Here is a 21,242-nt window from a genome sequence, read left to right as displayed (position 1 = left end):
ACTTTTCTCCCACAATGAATTCCAGAATTGACAATGAGGAGCTGCTGAGAACTAGAAACAATGAAAATATATTCTGGATGTTGGTGAAACAGCTCCGAAACACATACAAAAATAAAAACATTTTGCCCTCTCTTTGTGAAGTTATAGTGAAAGTAGCATTCCATAGTTTCAGTGTGATTGATATCAATTGCCGCAAGTCTTCATTCACCAAAGTACATTGATTTTTGCAAATTTGTATACTATGAAAATTAGTATGGTATATAAAAGTGGGATTTTGACACAACACTTTTTTTTGCTTAATGTTTCAAAGATATCGAAAGGTTTTGTCCAATAACTGTAAGGAGGGAGGGAGGAACGTGTACTCGCCCAAGAGGCAGGCGTGTCGTCCCAGACCCCCCCGAGGTCTACGGCTGTCCACCAGTCAAGGAGAGCTCAGTGCCACTGTTGGAAGCAACGTTACTTTCATGGTCTACCTCGATGATGTGAGTTGTATCGCCTAAACTCACTGTAGTGTTATCAGTAGCTGTAGTTCCGGTAATTATTTTAAAGGGTCACATACCGCCATATGTTTTCTGAGTGTCTGGTTATAAAAATATTGTTCAGTATTAGACAAATTAAGATTTTGACATGATGATGGCGCTAAATAAAAGGTCAGAGGAAAAGTAGTTATTAGGGGGAATTGAAGCGTGAATGAAATGACATGGCAATCAATATATTATCCGTTTTTGAAATATTTTACTCAATACTACAATTGTTTTGAGTTAAAAGAAGCCCTGTTGACCTTTCATATTAGTGTGGCAGAAATACAGATATCTCAAAGTATGGTGAAATAAAACCAAAGCTACATGCCACAATGGGATAGTGAGAAAGTACTTTTTAGTTGAGCGGTTGTTTTGCAATAAGGTGAAAAAAAGTTTTGTTTTGGATTATTTTATCATCTAGCAAGATGGCACCAGATGATAAACAAATCCTCGGGACAATTTCATGACCTCTTTTGCACTCTTTTTACTTTTCCTCTTCTTTTCTCAGTTGAATTTCTGTCTCCCTACATTCATATCCACCTGCAAAGTGTTTGTGACACAGCTTATAGGACATCTCAGCCCAAGCACTTTAGAAGCGGACTGTGCTTATTTCACTTGTATGTGATTGTGTTGAAGTATCCTGACCTAAGCTGTAGTGACAGATGCAATGTGTTACCACCTGTCCACAGGGAGACTCGTTGAGGACCAGCATCCAGCTAGACTTCGGGGACGGCATTAAGATCACATACTCTAACCTGAGCAGGACCGATGATGGCATCAACCATGTCTACAGAACGACTGGGATTTACAAAGTGACAGCTTTTGCTGAAAACAACCAGGGATCTGACAGCAGCACACTGTTTTTACACATCACCAGTATGTGAATAAGAAACATCATTACTCATTCCTGCGGCAGTGCATATAGCATGAATCTCTTACCTTTCATGGATAGTCACGTTCCCACTCTGCTGAATTTCCTTTTAGTCATGGCTGTAATACTTTTATGCATTTTAGCCTTGTAAAATGGAAATACACACACCTGGAGCTAAAAACGCTCCATGCTTGATGAATTTATGTGTGTTTTACTCGTGCCTGCATTTGCACACGTGTGTAACGTATGTATGTGGCGGTGTATTTGTTGCTGCCGCAGGTCCAGTGGAGCGTGTATATCTCTCCACTCCTATCGTAGCCATCAGGGGGAAGGAGGTTAATCTGACTGCGGTGGTATGGCCGAGTCACACCAGAACATTGACCTTCTTCTGGTGGTTTGACAACAGCTCCGAGGTGAGAAGCTCCTACTCCCACTCCAACTATTGTTCCAGTGCCACTGTTTGTTCTGTTTACTGCAGTCTTTTCCATCTTCTCTTGATGTCCTTGTGGTGTTGTTAACAAAGTGTAAATCTTAAAAGCCGTCACACAAATCATGTTAAATGTGACTGCACGTGACTTCACCGTGTCTTTCTGAAGAATCCCGATAGGAAGGCTGGTTGTATTTATTAATCACGTTGATTGTGTTCACTGCAGCACTACCTCATTATACAGTATGTCAAGGGCTGCATGTACGTAGTATTCTATATTCGGCTGAGAGGATCCAGGGTTTTCTGTGAAATTCTCTGTGTTTTTCCTTTTAAATTTCAGCCCATTATAACCTTGGAGGGAAGCATTTCATACACATTTCAGAGAGAAGGAAAAAACAAGGTCACAGTCCAGGTTGCTTCTGGGAGCACCATAATGCAGGATTCAAAAGTTATAAATGTTAAAGGTGAGTGGGGGAGACAGTCTTCAAAGCACTTTAATTGGTGTGATGCACGTTACATGAATATGCAATATGCTTTCTCGGGGAAAGTATGATGCCTCTCGGTCCACGCTGCAAGCAACGCCACGTTGTTGTCAACATGGACTTATCTAATGAATAAAATGTCATGGAGGGCGAACACGAAATCTTGAGGAGCAATTAACTTCAAGGCGTATGTTGCCAAATGAGAAAAGACAAAACTGCACATCAGATTAATCAAAAACGAAACCAGAATTAACATTCATATTCTAACAGACATCAATTTGCCTTTTTTGCCAGAATTCTTCAGGTCACTGCTGTTGTCATTCTCGCTAGCTCTTGATGAGCACAATCCTGACATCCCAGAGTGGAGGGAGGACATAGGCCGCGTGGTGCGGACAGCTCTGTCACAGGTACATAGAGAACATATTGCTCTGAGGTCCTTCCAGCAGTCATCAGCCACCAGTGGCTTTCACGGCCATTACTATTTTATATCTCTATGCAGTATTGATAAGGCAGTCACAATTTTTTATGGTCCATGTGTGTAATTTTACCTTTGACGACAGTAACTAAACACTGTTATTTAGTGTGAATTTGAAGACAAGCTGATATCAAAATGTGGATGTTTAGCAATTTTGACTTTATTGTCTAAAGTTTAGTAACAGTCCAAACTTAATACCTCCCTGTTGTCTTGTTGTTGCAGGTATCTGGGGTCCCTGAAGATCAGCTTCTGGTGTCTCTGTATCCTGGACTTCCATCTACAGCAGAGCTCTTTATCCTGCCTGATGAGCAGACGTCAAGTGAGCACAAGAGAGGGAGTGAGGAGGCTCTAGAGACGGTAAGAACCATGATATATAGAAATATTACGTTTCTTGTCATGTATCATTAGTCAAATTTTGGGTGTTTGTAGCTGAATTTTTTAACTATGGAGAGAGCCAGGCTAGCTGTTTCCCCCTGATCACAGTCATTATGCTATGCTAAGCTAAACGCCTCCTGGCTAAACCTCCAATGTTCTTATATTATTCTTGCAAGAATCATATCTGTTGAACTATTTTTTTAAGAAGTGCTAGTTATGATTTACCAGTTCATAATATGATGAGTGCATAAAGATGTTTTACCTTACAGAGATTATATTTTTTATTTATTGTAGCATAATATATCATTCTCTGTTTTTGTGTCTTACCTTATACCTAAAACAGATATCAGACATTTTTGTCACTGCCCTGAACCAAGGTTTGATCCAGTTTGAGCTGAAAGCGGATATTCACATTATTGTGTACATGACTCAGCAAACTTTGGGTAAGTTTGTTTTTAACCTGCCCATTGTCCCTGCATACTTGGACCAACTGTTGCATCTAAAAACCTTTTACAGGTACATCAAAAAGTGTTCAAATAGATATTTGTCTTAATTTATGCAAATTTAGTACAATATTAAATACTAAAGTGTATCTGTGCTTTAGTATTGTACTACAGTTGTAAAAAAGTTGAACCATGTGTCTTTTTTATGATTTGAGATTGAGTATTACCCAAACACTGAAAAAATAAGACAAAGACAACCATAAACCCTGAGTGAGATTCATATGATACTGTGTACCACAGGATTTAAATATATTTCACAGTACATCAGTTTTGCACTTGAGGCTGTGAGACAGTAGTTCTCTTTTGAAATCAGCCAATCAATCACACGATTGACAAAGAGGGCATTTGGTATGCAATGAGGAAATCGGCAGGGTCACTTGATCATTAGCATATCGCAAAAACGTGTCGATCAACCCTGCTCGGCTTTACCCTTTTCATCCACCAATGGATCTGTCTTCATTTGTGTCTGCATACAAAGGTCTGGGTTGCCTTTAAAATGATCCAGAAAGGTCAAACTTCATAGGCTCCTCTCTCAAGGAGAGAAAGGTGGGAGGGGAAATACTTTGAATATTGCATCTCAGCATTTAAAAAGCCATGACTATGCATAAGCTACCTGCATGACGGACCCCAGGGAGCGGCAGTAGACCTCCTAAAGATTCCTTTTAATACCCTGAGGGGATAACATGCATAGAGCAGCTCTTCAAACTCTACCTGCAGTTGTTACATGACATGAGGTGATGAAAGGGATCTCCTTAAAATAAGACATGGTTAAGAGGGAAATTAAAGCGTTTGTCTTTTTCCAAATGTGGTGCTCATTTGACGCGTTTGACTTTCAGCACCACTTGTGGATTCAAACTCCATCCACAGTGGGTCAGCCATGCTGATGCTGCTCACCGTGGTCTTTGTTGGTTTAGCAGCATTCTTCATCTACAAGTTCAAAAGGTGTGTTCACTTGGATAAGGAAGTAAACTGTATTTGTACTGAATTGTATTGAATTCTCTTTTAAATCACAAACGATGTATCTTTGTTGTTCGTGAAGACCTTACACAGCTGCTCTGCTAATTCTTTGTCATTAGGAAAATCCCTTGGATCCATGTTCAAGCTGAGGATAGTCATGAGAAGGAACCGGAGGTGATCAGTACAGTCGGTCAGAATGACAACATGTCAAAGGTCAAGCTCAGTGAGTTTCCCTCTCCGAAAGAACTCATGGAAAAGGAGCTGGAGGCCAGGAGCAGAGGTAAGTTATCGACACATTTACTACTTACCACCATTAACATTGAGTGGGTGTTGTACAAAATATACTGTATTTTAAGTAGTGATGGAAGAAGATTAACGTCTTTTATTTCAGTAAAATCAGCAATAACCACAATTTAAAATCTCTGTTAAATGTAAAACTCCTGCATTCAAAACCTTGTTGTTTAAGTACATGTAAAAGTTGTCACTATGGAGCCAAAATGGACTGTTGTTGTTACATTATTATATATATCGGATCATTATTATAGATGCAGTGACATGTAAAGAGGATTTCAATGTTGTACCCATACAAACTAACTACCATCTGCAAATACCAAATAAATGTAATGGATTAACAAGAACAGTGGTATAGAATTAAAATACTCTATTAAAGTAGAATTACATGACAATTGTACTTCACTTAGTTATTTTTCATAAATACATAAGTGAATGCATTTTAGGTGTGATGGCCCTTGATTGCTAAGACTAAATGAAATACAGAATATTCAAATCTGTATACTTTATTGAACATTTTAATGGCATAATATACTTTGAGATTTTTATGACATCTTCATGGCAGACAATATGACTACATATAACTTTTCTTGACATTTTTATGACAGACAACACTCTGACTTGACGAATAGTATACCAAAACTTTTTTTATGACATTTGTTATGGCATTTTTACGACATCATGTCATGATAACATGATATATTCATTACACACTATACAGTGACCATTTTTAATGGAATGTGACAGTTTTCTGGCATAGTATACTTTGACATTTTTATAGCATACATTTCATTTATTTGTCTAACTTTGATATAATTTGTTATGACATACTATACTATATCATTTTAAAGAAATATTTCGGACATACCACACCAATTTTTTTTGACATAATGACATTTTTAGAACATTTTCACTATAGGAGAGGCCAAGACCATGACAACTAAAATATTTGTAGTAAATAAAAATGATTTAGATTTTTGATGCAAGGGTCCTGGGACAGAGGATGTCGTATGTGTTTTACAAATGTTACAGCCCTCTTAGGCAAATTTGTGATTTAGGGCTATACAAAATATATTGAATTTGAATTTAATTAAATTGAATAATATTTTTATGACATATTATACAATGACTTAAAATGAAAAACTATACTGTGACTTTTTATAGATATTCTGACATTTTCTTTTTTTTTTCATGACTTACTATAGTTTTATTTTTTATTATTTTTTTAATGACTTTTTTCAGCATGCAACACTATGACTTTTTAATGACTTTTTTCATGATGCTATGCTATAACTTTTTAAGACTTGCTATACTATGACTTTTTTCTTTATGCTATACTATGTCTTTTTCATACATTTACTATTCTATGATTTTTTTCGACACACTCTATTATACTATACTATAACTTTTTAATTTTATTCTACTGTTCCATGATTTTTTTATGACTTTTTCGAACGTACTATACTTTGACTTCTACCAGGTGAGCTAATAAGTGGATACTATAGCTTTTCATGACTTTGACGATATAGTATACTGTGACATATATTTCTTGACATACTATGCTATGAAGTTCTGACTTTTTAGATGCACTACTGTATGACTTTTTTTTTTTTCTTTTTCCGAAATGCTATACTATAACTATAGAACTACTATTTTCGACATACTATTCTATGGCTTGTTTGGACATGCAATACTATGACTTTTTTAAACATGCTATGCTACTACTTTTTAAATGACTTTTTCCAACATACTACACTATGACTATTTTCATGGCTACTTTGACTTTTTAATGATTTATTTCAACATATTATACTATTACTTTTTATGACATGCTATATTACGATTTTTTTGACATAGTATTCTATGACTTTTTCATGATTTGTTTCAAAATGCTATATCATGACTTTTTGATGACTTTTTTTCAACATACTAAACCATGACTTTTTATGACTTTTTTTGACATACTACACTTTCTCATTTTTAATTACATTTTCATGACATACTATACTATGAGGTTTTTTTTATTACATATACTATTTTATGACATTTTAATGAAATTGTATTGGTATACTAAATGCTCAGACACTAATACAGGATGTAAAGGATGACTGTAATTGTAAAAGACATTAACATTTAACTGCCCAAAAAAAACCACATCACTTAGCATCACACAGTACATGGTTTCAGTTTTATTTAAACAACTGTAAATTAAAGTACAGCACACATCTACAGTACTGGAACTTCTTTATCAATGCAATGTGTCATATATGTGGAAATTGAACACCACAAGCAATTGCAGCACAGTAACCAGATATCACGATGACAAGTTCCATTTTTGATTGTTATGGCTGACATCCACAGTGATGTCTTTTAGATGAGAACTACTCAGTCCATTATTTGACAAAAGTAGCATTGCAGTTCTCCTGACTGACAAAGACATGTGGGCTGCAGGCTGTTTTTCTGGTCGCTCAGCACTTTGGCTATTCTTCATTTCTCAGCTGTTTGTACTTTTACAAGTCTTTGCTGATCTGAAACAAATCAACTTCTTTTTGGTGGCTTTCAAAAAATGTTTATTTACAAAAGGGCAGATCAGCATGGGACCTTTTGATCTGTGGCTCACTAGATCAAATTAATTTACATCCTGCTGTTTAATTAATGTTCTGAAATTTGGTTTGATTTTCATGCTGTCTGATTTGGGCTGGGGATACAAGTCTGTTGTATCCATTTTACAAGAGCATATTATGATCAATCATCTGTTAGTTCAGGCCTCTGTCCAGTAATCATTCATCCTTTGTGAACATTGACTTCATTATTCACTATTACATTGTGAATAATTCAATATGTTTATTTAATTGTACTTGAAATATGCCTAGTATAAACTTCATATCCCTCAGTTTCCATTGCCGTTAGGTAGGCCTTGCTCCAGCCAATGAAAAAAGCCCCCTACCAGAGGAAAAACATTAACCAGTTTTAATTTAATTAATGTCTGGGTTCAGTGATTTTACGTGTTCTCATTTTAGTCCAAATGGCTTTACAGGCACTAAGAAAAAGCCGATTCTGCTGGCCATATGTTTCACAGTGCAGCAAGCTATGAAATAAAATCTGAATTTATAAAGGTAGAAATTATGATTTGAACATTTAAAACAAGACGTTGCATATTAAAATGAAAATTTTAATGTAATGATGTAATGATTTATGTGATTACAAATTGGTTCTGAATGATTAACATGACAGCTCACATGGCCTCAAGCTGTAAAAGAAATTCAGGGCAAGGCAGGAGGTTGTCAGAACAGGTTTACTTAGCAATGTAGTTGTATTTCACAATGTGAGAAATAGAAATTAATTCTATTTAAAAAAGTGTTATTTACATACCCACAGTTAGACATCACTCTTGCTAGATGACGCTGGATGCACTAAGGGAGAAGTTCACTTTTTTTGAATGAAGGGTAGTGTGATGCAAGTATTTCACTTAAAGTTAAATTTTTACATTGAAGAGCTACCTTGGGAGTAAAAAAGCTCTTAGTTGAGTGTGAAGAATAAAACAGATTTAACAAGAAACGTATTCCTACTTAGAGCAACTCTCAAGTAATCGCATCATTAATTATATGTATTAATAGCCAATCAGAGACAAGCACTAATGCCTAAATCTCTTTCACTGTTTATTCCTTTAAAAAAAACATTATATTGTATTCAGTGACACAAACATTTTTAATTTACATTTTTAATTGTGTGAAATCTTTGATGCACTATATATGATATTTTTAGACCAACAATGTAGGAATGAAATGATAATGTGGAAGAGGTCGCTCATAGTGATGAACCTACAGAGAATTATCACCTGAATCTTCAGCTCCCTTCTGCTTTTCCAGAGCTATAGTTTCTGTGCATTGTTTTGTTTGCCCTTACTACTCACATAGACGTAGAGAAAAAAGGTTAGAGACTAGCTGGTGAACATAGTGAAGCATTTAGCAGCTAAAGAGACACATGTTTTTTCAGGAGTTGGTAGAGATAAAAAACAGCTTAAAGAGACTGAATGTTGGACTTGCATTGGTCAGGTAGCTAGAAGCACAACTCTAAATGAATAATAATGTTGCTCCGTAACTGCTGGATAGGTAAATAAGCAGCTGTTTTCTAGTTTTCCACATCAACTTAAAAGGTAAATATGTTAATGTGGCCAAAAATGTAGTTATCTTCAGTTAAAATGTGGACCTCTCTAACTCTCTTAACTTTAGGAGCAAGTCTCTTTCCTCAGCTCTCTGTGTGATACAGTAACTTTTTTAGGCATTAGATATTTCAATCTTAAATTGTATTCTTTCAGATCTTAATTTTAAACTTCTAAACTCCTCCTATCCTTTACCTTACAAATTTTACTACTACATATATTTTAGTCTTAAAATATGCTCATGTTTTCTTTGGCAAATCTGAACTAACTGCAAGATCTTTTCCTTGATACATTTACTGCCAGGTCATTAGTTATACAGGTGAACATGAAATTGGCTTCAAGCAGCTTCATACAAATCACCAAATTGAAATTACCTACACAGTTGAGAGATGAAAGTACCACCTTTGAATAAGCCAGTGTCTGCACAATCTGAACGACCCCACTTGTCACAGCGATCCTATCTTATCAGCTCTCCATCACCAGCTCAGCCCTGCTTGGAGAGGCCATGTTCCTTTGAGACAACAGGGGGCTTTTCAACCAATATGCATGGCTGATGAATTCATAATTAAGTGTAAAAGCTTATAAAAAAACATTTGATCTCCAAGTAGAAAGATACGATAGAACGCAAGATTGAATTTTGTGTTGATTGGTTGATGTTAAAGGCAGTTATTCCTTGACCCCTAAACCAATGCCATGTAGGCAAAGCAGAAATATAAAACAAGTTGTGTTTGCAAAGAGTCTCTTTCATTATCGTATCAAAACAAGCAACGTGTGATGTGCATGTAATGTCTAAGCAGTTAATTGTCCCTTTAATTAGTCTGTTTTTATTTTTTGTTTGCATGTTTTCAGGAGGAATTGGAAGAAATATGGAGAGAATTGTTACAAGGGAATTTCCAAACTGTACAAACGTCTAAGACTCTGTTACTGAGTAAGTACAGATAGTTGTGTTACAATTGTGCTAAAAGTGTTTGCTTTGTTGGCATTGCTTTCTTTTTATTAAACACATTTCACTGTGATAGCTGCTATCGTTCAAAGTCATGTTTTTAACCCACATGGGTAGAGTAAGTCTCTTTACAATACTTGATGAAGATCAATCCACCGAGCCAGACTCTAGGGCCTCTAGTTTGAGGGCGGTGAATTGCTGAAAATGGCTTATAACGTTAGCCAGCAAAACATGTCCAATTAGCCTCAAGATTCCCAGCTCTACATTAACACCATCTATTCAGCTGCCATTGTGTGCTTTTGATGAATGCGTCACTGCCTGTGACATATCATCATAAATAGCATAGGAAAAAGAGAGTTCTTGAAAGAATATACCTCAGAATCTATAAGAAACAGTGAAATGAGGAAAGTACCATTAACTTAACAGTTCAGTACAAGAGACATAATGTATAGGCTTCACTGTATATGTATAGATTTTTTGTTACTTTCAATTCTGCATTGAATGAACATGACTCACTATAAGGACATTTAGGCCGTTAAGGACTATCATGATACAAGGCTTAAAATGAACAAACTTAATGTAATAAAAATGAAATATTACAGTACTTGTTGATAATGTTTCCCTCTAACAGACAAATTGAACGAGAAGGCTATAAAATTTATCAAGTGTAACCTTTTATATTTTGTTTTTTATTTTTTTCTCTTTTCCTTACATCCAGAAAAGATAATATAACCCAAACAACAAAAGAAGTGTCAGTTTAATAAGACAGAACACATCTTGCCCTGCCTCCATACCACAGAAATATAGTTGATAGATAACTTTAGTCATCATTTCATGTTTAATAAACCACATTAACTTTACACTCTGGATAAACATTTACCGCCCTATAACTAGAGGTCTTTGAGTTGTAAATATACACTAATGAATATTTATATTAAAAATGTCAAAATCTGACTGTTGTGAATGCTTATAAGAAAGGAATATCGGAAAGGTTTTGCTTTGTAAGTTAACATGGTGCTTTAAATGACTCATCAGATGATGGTACACAACGAAAAATGTTTTGTTTGAACATGAACGTATGGCCTTAGAAGTAGAAATATTGTAAACTTGTACATAGAGAAAGAAGGAATGTAAAGGAATGTACAGTAGCATCATCCTACTTTAATGTAAGGTCGACTCACTGAACAGTTAGTAGGTTAGTATGATTCTATGTACTTCAGTCTCACAACAAACTGTATGTCCTCTTTTATATTTGTTTGATTTGTTTTTCCAGTAGCATGCCCTAATAATATGTGATAAAATATATATGAATATATTAGGGAGAGCAAGTACTTTATGTCTGTATGTATACATATATACAGTATGTATACATATGTATATATGTATATACACACACACACACACACACACAATCATTGGTTTTAAAGTTTCATTAAACAAATAATTGACACCTTGTCTAATAGTCTAGTTGTGCAATTGCCAAAAGTTGTGCATGATCTATGATATTGTTCATTTTTGTCTGATATATAAATTGTCTTGTTTTGAATCATATTTCTTACTGTGAACAAATTGCCATTTTTAAATTGTTCAAAATAAATGTATTTTTATATTGAATCATGTGTATCTATTATGCATGCACCCAAAGTTTCTGTTGTAATGGGAGATGTAAGAATATAATATAGTTTACACTCTTTTCTCCTGGCGAAAGGATGTGAAGACAGATTTTTTCGGCTGCCAGTGAACGAGAAATGTCTGCATTGTCATGACATACACCTGAAAACAAGATTCATGAAGCGCGTGTTATCTGAAAGTCAGGTGCCTTGTAGCAGCCAGCACATCAGTCTCAGCATTACACTTTTAATGATCCCTCAGAGGCTCTGAAGTCAGCTTTAATGGGCAGAAGTGGGATAACACCCATGTGAAGATTCCAATCTGACACTTTGACTGAGCTTCATTTTACCTCTATCACTCAAGTTGCCAGTTACAGATGGCTTCTATTTAATGGGAACAATTACTGAGGCAGTAGTCGAATGATGAGAAACAGACGATTTTGTAAAGAACTACTGCCATTAGTATTGCTCATTCTCTGTCCTGAGATTTAGAAAAAAAGCCTTTCACATTAAAATGGCAAAGAGACAGAAAGGTTTGGAGGAGAGAACTGTGTGGCTGATTGGCTGAAATGATTCTTCACGCACAAAGATGCAACAACAAGGCCCTTGTTCCTTTGTTTTGCATTTTGTTTGCCACCTAAACAGCCTCATATCGCACACCAATCTCCATCACTCCAACAGTCATCAACACCCCGAGAGTCTTATTCTCGGTCCTGCTCTCAGTCTGAATTAACACCAAGGCCTTTCTCTAACTGCCCTGGGATGTTCGGCGGTGCACAATCAAATTGAACGGTGACAATCCCTAATGGATGATTCGCTGCAGCCAGACACTAATGTAGCACTCAATGAAAGGAAACATGCTCATCAATTTCACACTGTGGCTAACACAATATTGCTGTGGGGTTATTGTTGTGGGACATTTTTCATTCAAGGTGCAACCCATTCTGGGAAAATCTTCCTTGATTGTGTGTGTGTGTGTGTGTGTGTGTGTGTGTGTGTGTGTGTGTGTGTGTGTGTGTGTGTGTGTGTGTGTGTGTGTGTGTGTGTGTGTGTGTGTGTGTGTCGATTTCCTGGAGAGGGGATAATTAATTTGTTGCACAGTGGGAGAGCCATGGAACTAGCCCATTAGAATCACTCCAGGCTACTTGGTGCTTTTCATTGTCCTCCTGCTCGGCCCTATTGTATCATGCAAATGGCTGAACTGAAACTTAGAGTGTGCTAAGCAACACTTGTTAGAGACAAAGCAGAAAAAGCAACAAATTCGAGTGAGGGTGCCCGTCGCTCAAACTTACCAGTTTGAGTCATAGTTCCGCCCTTTATGAAATTGACTAAATCAAAGGTCAAACACAACTAAATGCTGCAGTCAACTACATGGATTTTAACAGACAGCAGAAATAAATAAAGCGGTTTATGCTTTGGGGAAATGAGTTCAACAATCCGCCACACTGCATTAATGTTTAGTTTCTGCTTTATTCCGCAACCATGGTTACTTCTGCGAGATCAAATGAAAAACACAGGAACAGCAAGTCACTTGTAATGAATTAGCTGTCCAGCCTTTGAGAAACAGAAAATACTGCAGTTCACATTACATTTTTCTTTTCTAATTAAGACACAGTTTTACCATCTTGAAAGAAGGGGGAAAAAATCATCATGCAAATATGTTTACAATCCTATTCACAGGTTGATTATTGGGACTCGACAAAAACTCTCTGATGATCGGTGTAGAGACAGCGTTCGCCTGATGACGGGAAAGAGTTTATTTATGCTTCAGGCTCAATCGCAGGATTGGAGGAAAGAAGTATGGAGAAGCCCCCAGTCAATTTGTCTTACTGACATATGATGCTGACAACACTTAAAAAGAAAAGTTGGATGAAGAAGAACTTCAGTACTTATCCCAAAGAGACAGCAGCTGACCAAAGCCCTGTGCGTAGGCTGAGCCTTGTTGACAGGAGATACGTCTTCTCTATCTCCGTGTCCCTTGCAGCGAAGGAGATGAACAAATCCGCAGCCTTTTGTGCGCTGAGTCCTTGGGGGCAAACCTAGAACAGACTGCAGGCTCCTGAGGAAATGCCAGGTGGAGATGCTGGCAACATAGTGGTAGATAAACAGTCCAGAATAAATAAAAAGGTGTAAAATGAGAACATGTTTCCATTGAATCCTGGTGTAGTTTTAGTGTTGCCATTCTTCCTGTAGCCTTCACAGTGAGCTCAGTTCAAAGAAAAACATGAGAAATGTTTTGTAACTGTGTCAAGGAGCTCAAGTCTTTTAACTTTATGGTGGTACATCTGACAAACAAACAGCTAATGAATCTTGAACAAATAAGTAATTAATTAAAATACAGATCTAGCACTTTTTACTACATCACAGTATGTGTTTGCGGCTGTAACCATAGCTTCTTTGTTAACACAGGAATTATTCTGAAGGTTTACATTTAGCTCTATTTATAGAAACCAGAATGTACAACAAATGCTCTGGGCAACAAATAAGTACGAAGCACAAGTTTAAAAGTCATTGCGTTATTTTACAGTCAAATTGACTGTAAAATAATCAAATGTAAGATTTCCGCTGCACAAATAATCCATATGCATGATTTAGATTGGACATTTGTGTATAATCTGTTAAAAGTAGGTTTAACATTAATCACGTTAGCTTCCATTCCACTGTCACTAAAATTACTTATTTGAGTCACTTACACAAGAGGGATTGCTCAGTTTCTTGTCTACTGTATACACCGGTCTAGTACATTTCCCCTTTAATCTTGTGTTGTTATTTTTGTTATGACATTTATAACATTTTGAGCGGCAAAGAGACAGGCTTGATGGAATACACAGATCTGGGACAAGGAGCCCTCCCTCATCTCCTGGATATTGCAAGCTTTCATTTGATGAGAATCTGGTGATAAGATTTACTGATTGTACAGAGCTTAATGAATCTGCTTCCCTCACTGTCTTAATCAGATAAGCTATTTCCACATAGTTAAAGTAAACTTCACAAACACAAGCCCAGAGAACAGAAATAGGAACATATTTTGAGATATTATTATACATCACATCTGCCCCGCTGTGTGATATTTTCATAGTTGGGCAAACGCAGCTGTAACCAGCTGAGACAAATAACTTTTACTTCTCCCATTATGGATGTACATTATTTACATAAAAAGATCAATGTCCTTGCAAAAATACAAGTATTTTCAGTCAAAAAGTGTCCCTTTTCAAGAAGCAAGTATAAATCTGTACAGTCTCCTCAGAGGGATTAGGCAGCACAGTGTGAACTGGTCCATCGATGCATGGGTAGCAAAACACTCGAGACCATTCATTGTGACCGTGGTTTCATAGCTTGCTGGAAGTAACTGCCAAAGAAGATGTATTGCTTTCGAGTTGGTCATAGACTCTCAACATTAAAACACATGGGGCGCTTCATCAGAGAGCTTGATGTCAGTGTGAGATGGCAGGTAGCCTGACAAGGGAGGAAAAAAAGAAAGACACAGAGGAGGAATTTTATGTATCGATTTGCATACGGGTGTATTTTTGCAGGCAAACACATTTATCTTGGATGGGTCGATTGTTTAGAAGTAAATCAACTGGAACCTCATAGATATTTCTTGATGAAAATGCTTTCACTACTCCGCTTCTTTCCTGATGCACTAATTATTTTATTGGGTCAAATAATTCACCTAGACATTCTCATCACTTTAGCACTAGATTGTGCTTCACTTACCTGTGAATACTAATACCTTGCTGTGACAAACTCAGGCTGACAAATACATAAATATACTGCACATAATAATAACGGTGTCTTGCGAACTCCTGTATGATAATACAGGTGCAGGGGGAATAGCATCAGTACTTAACAATAAGCGAATATCATGTATCGGTTTCGTTTCAGTAAGCTTCAACCTGTGACCACTGTTCCTCTCTGGCGGTGCAGTTTTTAACATGCAACATTTACAAAACAAATAAACATTTTCTCACTCAACCCTTGTGATCTGATATGTACTTAAGTGGTGGGATATCTGTTTCTGTGATTTATACCACAACTCAAAAACAAAGGGGGTGAATTACATGTTGTTTGTGGGGCTCATAGCGTTAAAAGAATTACATTTCAGAAATGTAACAGCAACAAGTCTTTTCAGAAACAATGTTCAGGTTAAGGTGCGGTCACATTAGCCTTCTGTTTGATCAAACTGCCCCAAACTCAACCACTAAACAAGGATGTGATGTTGCAATTTCAGTATGGTAATGAACATTTTCAGGGCAATAGTCAAACTGGTGGTGGTTTATGAGAGTGAATGCTGCAGTATGTGGTCTGGTAGTGTAATAGTGAACATTAAAAATGTATTGCACATTTCAAGGAAGTTTGCTTTCTATTTCTTTGTCATTCCAAACATTTGGCCCATCCTACATGGATTCAAACATAACTACTGATTGAATCATACACAAAGCAAAAATAAAATCATCAGTTCTAACATGATATGTACTTCTACGTTGAATACAATATATATATTCATGTGTAAAACAAGTTGAGCATTAAATAGCAGCGCAAAGAAAAGAAAAGCTACAAGCTTAAAGTTTATCCTCATCTATTTTCTCCAAGTAACTGGCTGACATAAATGTTTTGTATGTTAATAGCTAATTTGAAGACTTTTGTACTAATTAACAAGAATAATCACTACATTTACAAACACAGTGCATCACTGTTTCTGCCAATTAGCAAGGAAAACACAAGAAAAGTGTCAAGGACATGCAGCGGAACAGGAACCGCATCCTTGTATTTGTCTTGCAAACAATATGGGCTTCAACTGAAGTGATGGAAGTGTCATGTCACCGTTTACGGCTTTACTCATTATGTGTCACTGTGAACACTTTTCAAAGGAATGACTTTAGACTAATGAAATAGTTGCATATCTCTAAACCTTGGCAAATATACACACTACAACCAACTACCACTAAAGAAAATGTTATTTTGTCATGAGGATGAATTGACTTTTTAAGTAGTTCTGCAGACTTTATGACCAGTACACACAAAGACAACATTTGTTGCATTGAAAACAATGCAGGTGGTGATTACCTGAACTTATTTTTAGGTGCAATACCACAGACCGAATACTTAGTTTGACAAGCGATAGAATAATACACTTCATCAAGAATAGACCCTCATTGTCCAACATAAAAATCTGAAAATAACAATGAGAAAAATCCTTGTATATTCGTGAGGAATAGCTGTAGCCTAAAGGGAGACACATAATTACCTCTGCCTTTTGAGTCCAACTGTACATCCACATGATCCAGTGAGGTCAGCTTGTCCCCCTCAGGGTTTGGGACGTCTATGGAGGTCACTGTCGGGATGACCTCTTGTTCTTTGTCAGGCTGCTCTGCTGTGTATGTGTTGATGCCCGGGATCTTCCTGTAGGTCATGCAGTTGGGAAAAAAAAAAAGATTTAAAAAAAGGCAAGCTAATGGAAACCTGCCATCAGGTCTGTTTCACTAATGCTTTCACTAAGCATAATGTGTCACACACTATTTTTAACTGTTAAGGATGGGAGAGGATTGCTTGAAAGCTGGAAACTAGGGCATTTCACATTCCACTGGGCATTGCTCTTTCACTTTCATATTGTTCACCTCCATTTTCAATCAATTTTTCATCCCCTCAGATGCACCCACAATTCCACTTAAAACTAACATCTTGCATTTCTAATTTCAGAGTCTCCCCTTGTGATTTTGTGCCGCAGCTGGTGCGGTGACATTTGAGGCAGCTTTAGAAACTAAAATTTGATTTCTTAATGTTGTAATTAAGATCTTGAAAGTGAAAGTTAAGTAATGTTTTACTTCATAATGAGTAAGATCCTGCAAACTACAGAGGAACTAAAGCATTCCTTTATGATTGGCATGGGATTACCTGCAGCATAGGATGCTATTTACTGTATGTCCCTCACTGTATAATATATGTTGTCTCAGGGCTTATCTCCTCAACCTTTCCTGCCATTCTGCAGAGTATGCCTCACCTTGGATGGCTGTGTTTAGCATTTCCGAAAGGTCAACCCTCACATTGTCAGATAGATGAATATTGATAACTGCAGGCCTCTGACAGCCATTCAGCACTCTGGGGGAATTGATTAGACTGTCATTCTCTGTAATATTCTGCAGATTGAGACAGAGGGGAATTGTCTTATTCCTCAAGCTATTATTGTGTCGCGGGTGTCCATAACTCAGAGATATATGGAGTCTGAATACTTCTGGAAAGTTTTAGGAGTTAAGAGTGAGATGCATGCTTGTAGTTAATGGGGCTGACTCCGAACAGGGTCGTTATGCAAACACACAAACAACAATAATCTATTTTATCATGGATATCTGCTCCTGGAAATCTGAGGATTGATCTTCACACAAGTCCAAATATATTCTATCCAGTATACTGTACCTTTTGAACTTATATATAACAAAGACAGCCAAGCCCATCAGTACGACTGACACAAGCATGATGACTGCAGTTCCACTGTGGCCACTATCACTGCTGTCCACAAGAGGAGCTTTGAGGGAGAAAAAAAAGAAAGAAAAATTGAGTGCACATGCAGGCCAACTGAGGATAAATGCATTTTTTTAATTTCATATGAATATAAATTATATAACAATGGAGATCACAGCTGTCTTATTATGCTGACAATAACCAATAATCGTGACTGAGAGAGCTTTTATCCAATCAACTCTTTATCTTTCTCTTCTTTGTATACTTCATCCAGGATAATCCCTTCACCATCAATACTGCTCTCCAGGGAGTTTAAATATATTAAAAACAAACAATACACCAATAATACAATTAAAACACTAAATTTCAAAACCTGTAAACGTACTAGTCATCTTCACCTCGAAACTAGAAGGATTGCACAAAGTCTGGCCTGACAACAACCTGAAATGCAACTCTCTCCTAAAAAAGGATCAGAGTTCCATTTGTTCGGGTTGGAGTGTGGCTGAGGCAGCAGACTCACCTGGAGACAGCTGCGTGGCGTACACGTTCACCTGCACCCCCGGTTTGAGTGTGAACTGGATGAGGTCTTGGTTCAAAGCACTTAGCAGAACCTGAGAAAGCTATGAGGAGGAGTGATGGAGCAGAGAAGACTCGGTTAGCAGCGGCTGCACAGCAATATTCCACAGTCATCAATATTTCAACCACAGTCATTTCATCTAACAGCCTGAATTATGAATCAGAATTTTTGCTTCCTTCTAAAGAGGAGCAAACGTTGATATGACACGGAAAACCAAACCTGCTGCACTGAAACCCGGCAGAATTTTAATGGCGATGGAAACCCCGTCAGGTAAAAGGGTGGCCCTATTGGTGTGGCAGTGACATTTAAAATAGAAAATGTATTGCTATTTTGATCAAAACCAAATTTCTTACCTGTTTTTGTTCAGTATTTCCAGAAGATACAATTTAATGATTTAAAGTTCAGCGAGGCAAAGATATTGGAAATCAAAGTATGTTCTAATATCAGAAAATTGTAGTTTTAATTTTTCTCCCTAAAGTGCCTCAAGTTCCCCTGCTTCACACCTAGATGAAGCAGTCATTTAACAGAAGACCAAAATGCCTTCCCAGAGCCCATTTGAGTCCTTAGCCATGCCTCACTAATTCCATCTTGCTCTTTCTAAAATCTTTCCACTGGTTAAAATTAGACTGCTCTACACAGTATGAATAATTACTTTTTGTTCTAGTGGCATATCAGGGTCAGTAAATCTATTACACATTTTAATAAGCTCCACCACACATACACTCACCACATGCATGTGTGTGGGTGTGGGCACACACTCACTTAATGCATCCACGTTGCAAGTCATTCACTCGAGATGAGAGCGGTGAACTGAAGATTTATTACCCTATTGTCTGTGAGGTTCTGCCAGGTAATCAGACAGGCTTTAGATAAATACATCTCTTTAATTCCCAATCCAGGCCGCCTGCCCTAGTTTGTCTCCTTTCTCGATGCTGCCAATTATATGATGCATCAATGTAATTAAATATCTATTAACTTAGTTCAAGACTGACTGTGAGCCAGCAAAATGATGTTTACTTGTGATACATTGAGGTCCTATCCCTTATGATGAATACATTAGCTTTAGTTTAGCTGGTGCTTAAAAAGCAGCGCTGTTTTATTGTTTTGTTTACATATTTGATAGCTTTCTATAACATGTTGAGAGATTAGTTTTGAAGACTCTAATTTTGCCGTGGGAAAAATAATAACAACCATGAAGCATCGGGACTTGAAATGATTATGGTTTCGTTGTTATCATCACAAGTTTAAGGCAAGCCTCCAAACTTCTAAAAGGTGGCAGTGAGTCTACAATATGCACCGAGATGCTTTGTAAGTAATATTTTAGTGCTCTGGTGGGTGCTGTTTTAGTCCCTTTACACGGGAAGACATTGCCCTCTAGTGTTGACATTATGCATTACTCTTTAGGAGGGATTGAAATACAAAGTGTGTGTGTGTGTGTGTGTGTGTGTGCGTGTGTGTGTTGGGGGGGGGGGGGGGGGGAGCCGCAGGGAATCAAAGGGGTTTACTCAAAAACTAAATGAGGAGGATGTCCTATGGAGCTATATGAGATGAGATGGGTCCTATGTGCCTGTATGCTAATAACAAAACATATTCCTCTTGTTCTCTGTGTGTGTTGTCACTTAATGAACCACACCAGTTTATTGCTTTACCCCAATTACTACAAAAAATGTTCACTCCTCATTACTGCTGACCTTTTCCAAAGAATATCATAGCATTTTTCCTACAGTACCACGTAGCCAGGGTGTCCAATCATTTCACCATGGTATCAACATACCTTTGCAGAGACTTTAAACTCGGCTGACTTCAGTAATCCATCACAATGAGCATCATGTCGGCATTTATTTCTGTCAAACTTACCCTTATTGTTGCATTGTGCAGGAGTGCAGACTTTCCAAAGCACTTAAAACTGTGTTATCATGCAACAATAATGTAACTTTGACAAAAATAAATGTGGACATGATGCTCATTGTGATGTATTGCCTTAAGGAAAAACAAGTTTTAAATCTATACAAGTACCAAGGTAGAAGGTAGAAAAAGGTTTCAAATGTTCAGCATGTAAAATGTAAGACACCTCATAGCAGAACTGGAAAATAATCAGTGTTCAGTGGGATAATTGTGGATGATTGCAGTAATATATGGGAAAGTCAGAAGACCAAAATTGAAATCAACTTTTTCATATTGGCAAGTTTACAAACCACATGCTGAATAGAGGTTGATGACTCATTTATCACATCACACCAGGACAAAATCCTTGATAAACTTATGGCACAGAATAAAATGATTTTGTCTACGAGCAAAGCAATCATGCAAAATGGTTGCAGCCAACAAAGGAAGACTGGAATACAACTGTCGATAAAATAAATTGTATATTCAGCCTGATATATGTAAAATACTGTTATTTTACATGTACATGTGCCTATGACGTATATTTTTCACATCTCACTAGAAGACCATGCTTCTGTACGAATATTGTGTTGCACATGTCAACCCACTCAAAGAAGATGTAACCTTTTGGTGAAAGCCATGTCCAAACATAAAAAAAATATCACTTTAATAGACCAATATAGCTCAAGCCGATCACTCAATAGT

General features: G+C 37.0%; 2 protein-coding genes across 2 annotated transcripts in view; one reads left to right on the top strand and one right to left on the bottom strand.

The window, feature by feature from the left end:
* Positions 1 to 11,621, top strand: part of sorcs3b (sortilin related VPS10 domain containing receptor 3b) — a 39,222-nt gene extending 27,601 nt beyond the window's left edge. The window contains exons 18-27 of the mRNA XM_068720939.1: positions 311 to 482; positions 1,211 to 1,397; positions 1,672 to 1,805; positions 2,160 to 2,283; positions 2,596 to 2,708; positions 2,999 to 3,133; positions 3,495 to 3,594; positions 4,491 to 4,596; positions 4,731 to 4,891; positions 9,914 to 11,621. Of these exons, the coding sequence (XP_068577040.1) occupies positions 311 to 482; positions 1,211 to 1,397; positions 1,672 to 1,805; positions 2,160 to 2,283; positions 2,596 to 2,708; positions 2,999 to 3,133; positions 3,495 to 3,594; positions 4,491 to 4,596; positions 4,731 to 4,891; positions 9,914 to 9,978 (1,297 nt within the window). The 3' untranslated portion in view covers positions 9,979 to 11,621. The remainder of the gene's footprint in view (positions 1 to 310; positions 483 to 1,210; positions 1,398 to 1,671; positions 1,806 to 2,159; positions 2,284 to 2,595; positions 2,709 to 2,998; positions 3,134 to 3,494; positions 3,595 to 4,490; positions 4,597 to 4,730; positions 4,892 to 9,913) is intronic.
* A 1,476-nt stretch (positions 11,622 to 13,097) lies between these two features.
* Positions 13,098 to 21,242, bottom strand: part of LOC137879938 (VPS10 domain-containing receptor SorCS1-like) — a 43,064-nt gene continuing 34,919 nt past the window's right edge. Inside the window, exons 24-27 of the mRNA XM_068720929.1 lie at positions 18,597 to 18,696; positions 18,032 to 18,140; positions 16,866 to 17,020; positions 13,098 to 15,073 (exon numbers count right to left, since the gene is read on the bottom strand). Coding sequence (XP_068577030.1) covers positions 15,015 to 15,073; positions 16,866 to 17,020; positions 18,032 to 18,140; positions 18,597 to 18,696 — 423 coding nt within the window. The 3' untranslated portion in view covers positions 13,098 to 15,014. The remainder of the gene's footprint in view (positions 15,074 to 16,865; positions 17,021 to 18,031; positions 18,141 to 18,596; positions 18,697 to 21,242) is intronic.

This window comes from Cebidichthys violaceus, unplaced genomic scaffold (assembly GCF_023349555.1).
Source record: "Cebidichthys violaceus isolate CVI_PGR_0920_01 unplaced genomic scaffold, fCebVio1.0.p SCAF_10, whole genome shotgun sequence".
Classification (NCBI taxonomy): Eukaryota; Metazoa; Chordata; class Actinopteri; order Perciformes; family Stichaeidae; genus Cebidichthys; species Cebidichthys violaceus.
The sequence above is the reverse complement of the archived record's forward strand: the minus strand, read 5'-3'. Positions and strand labels throughout refer to the sequence as shown.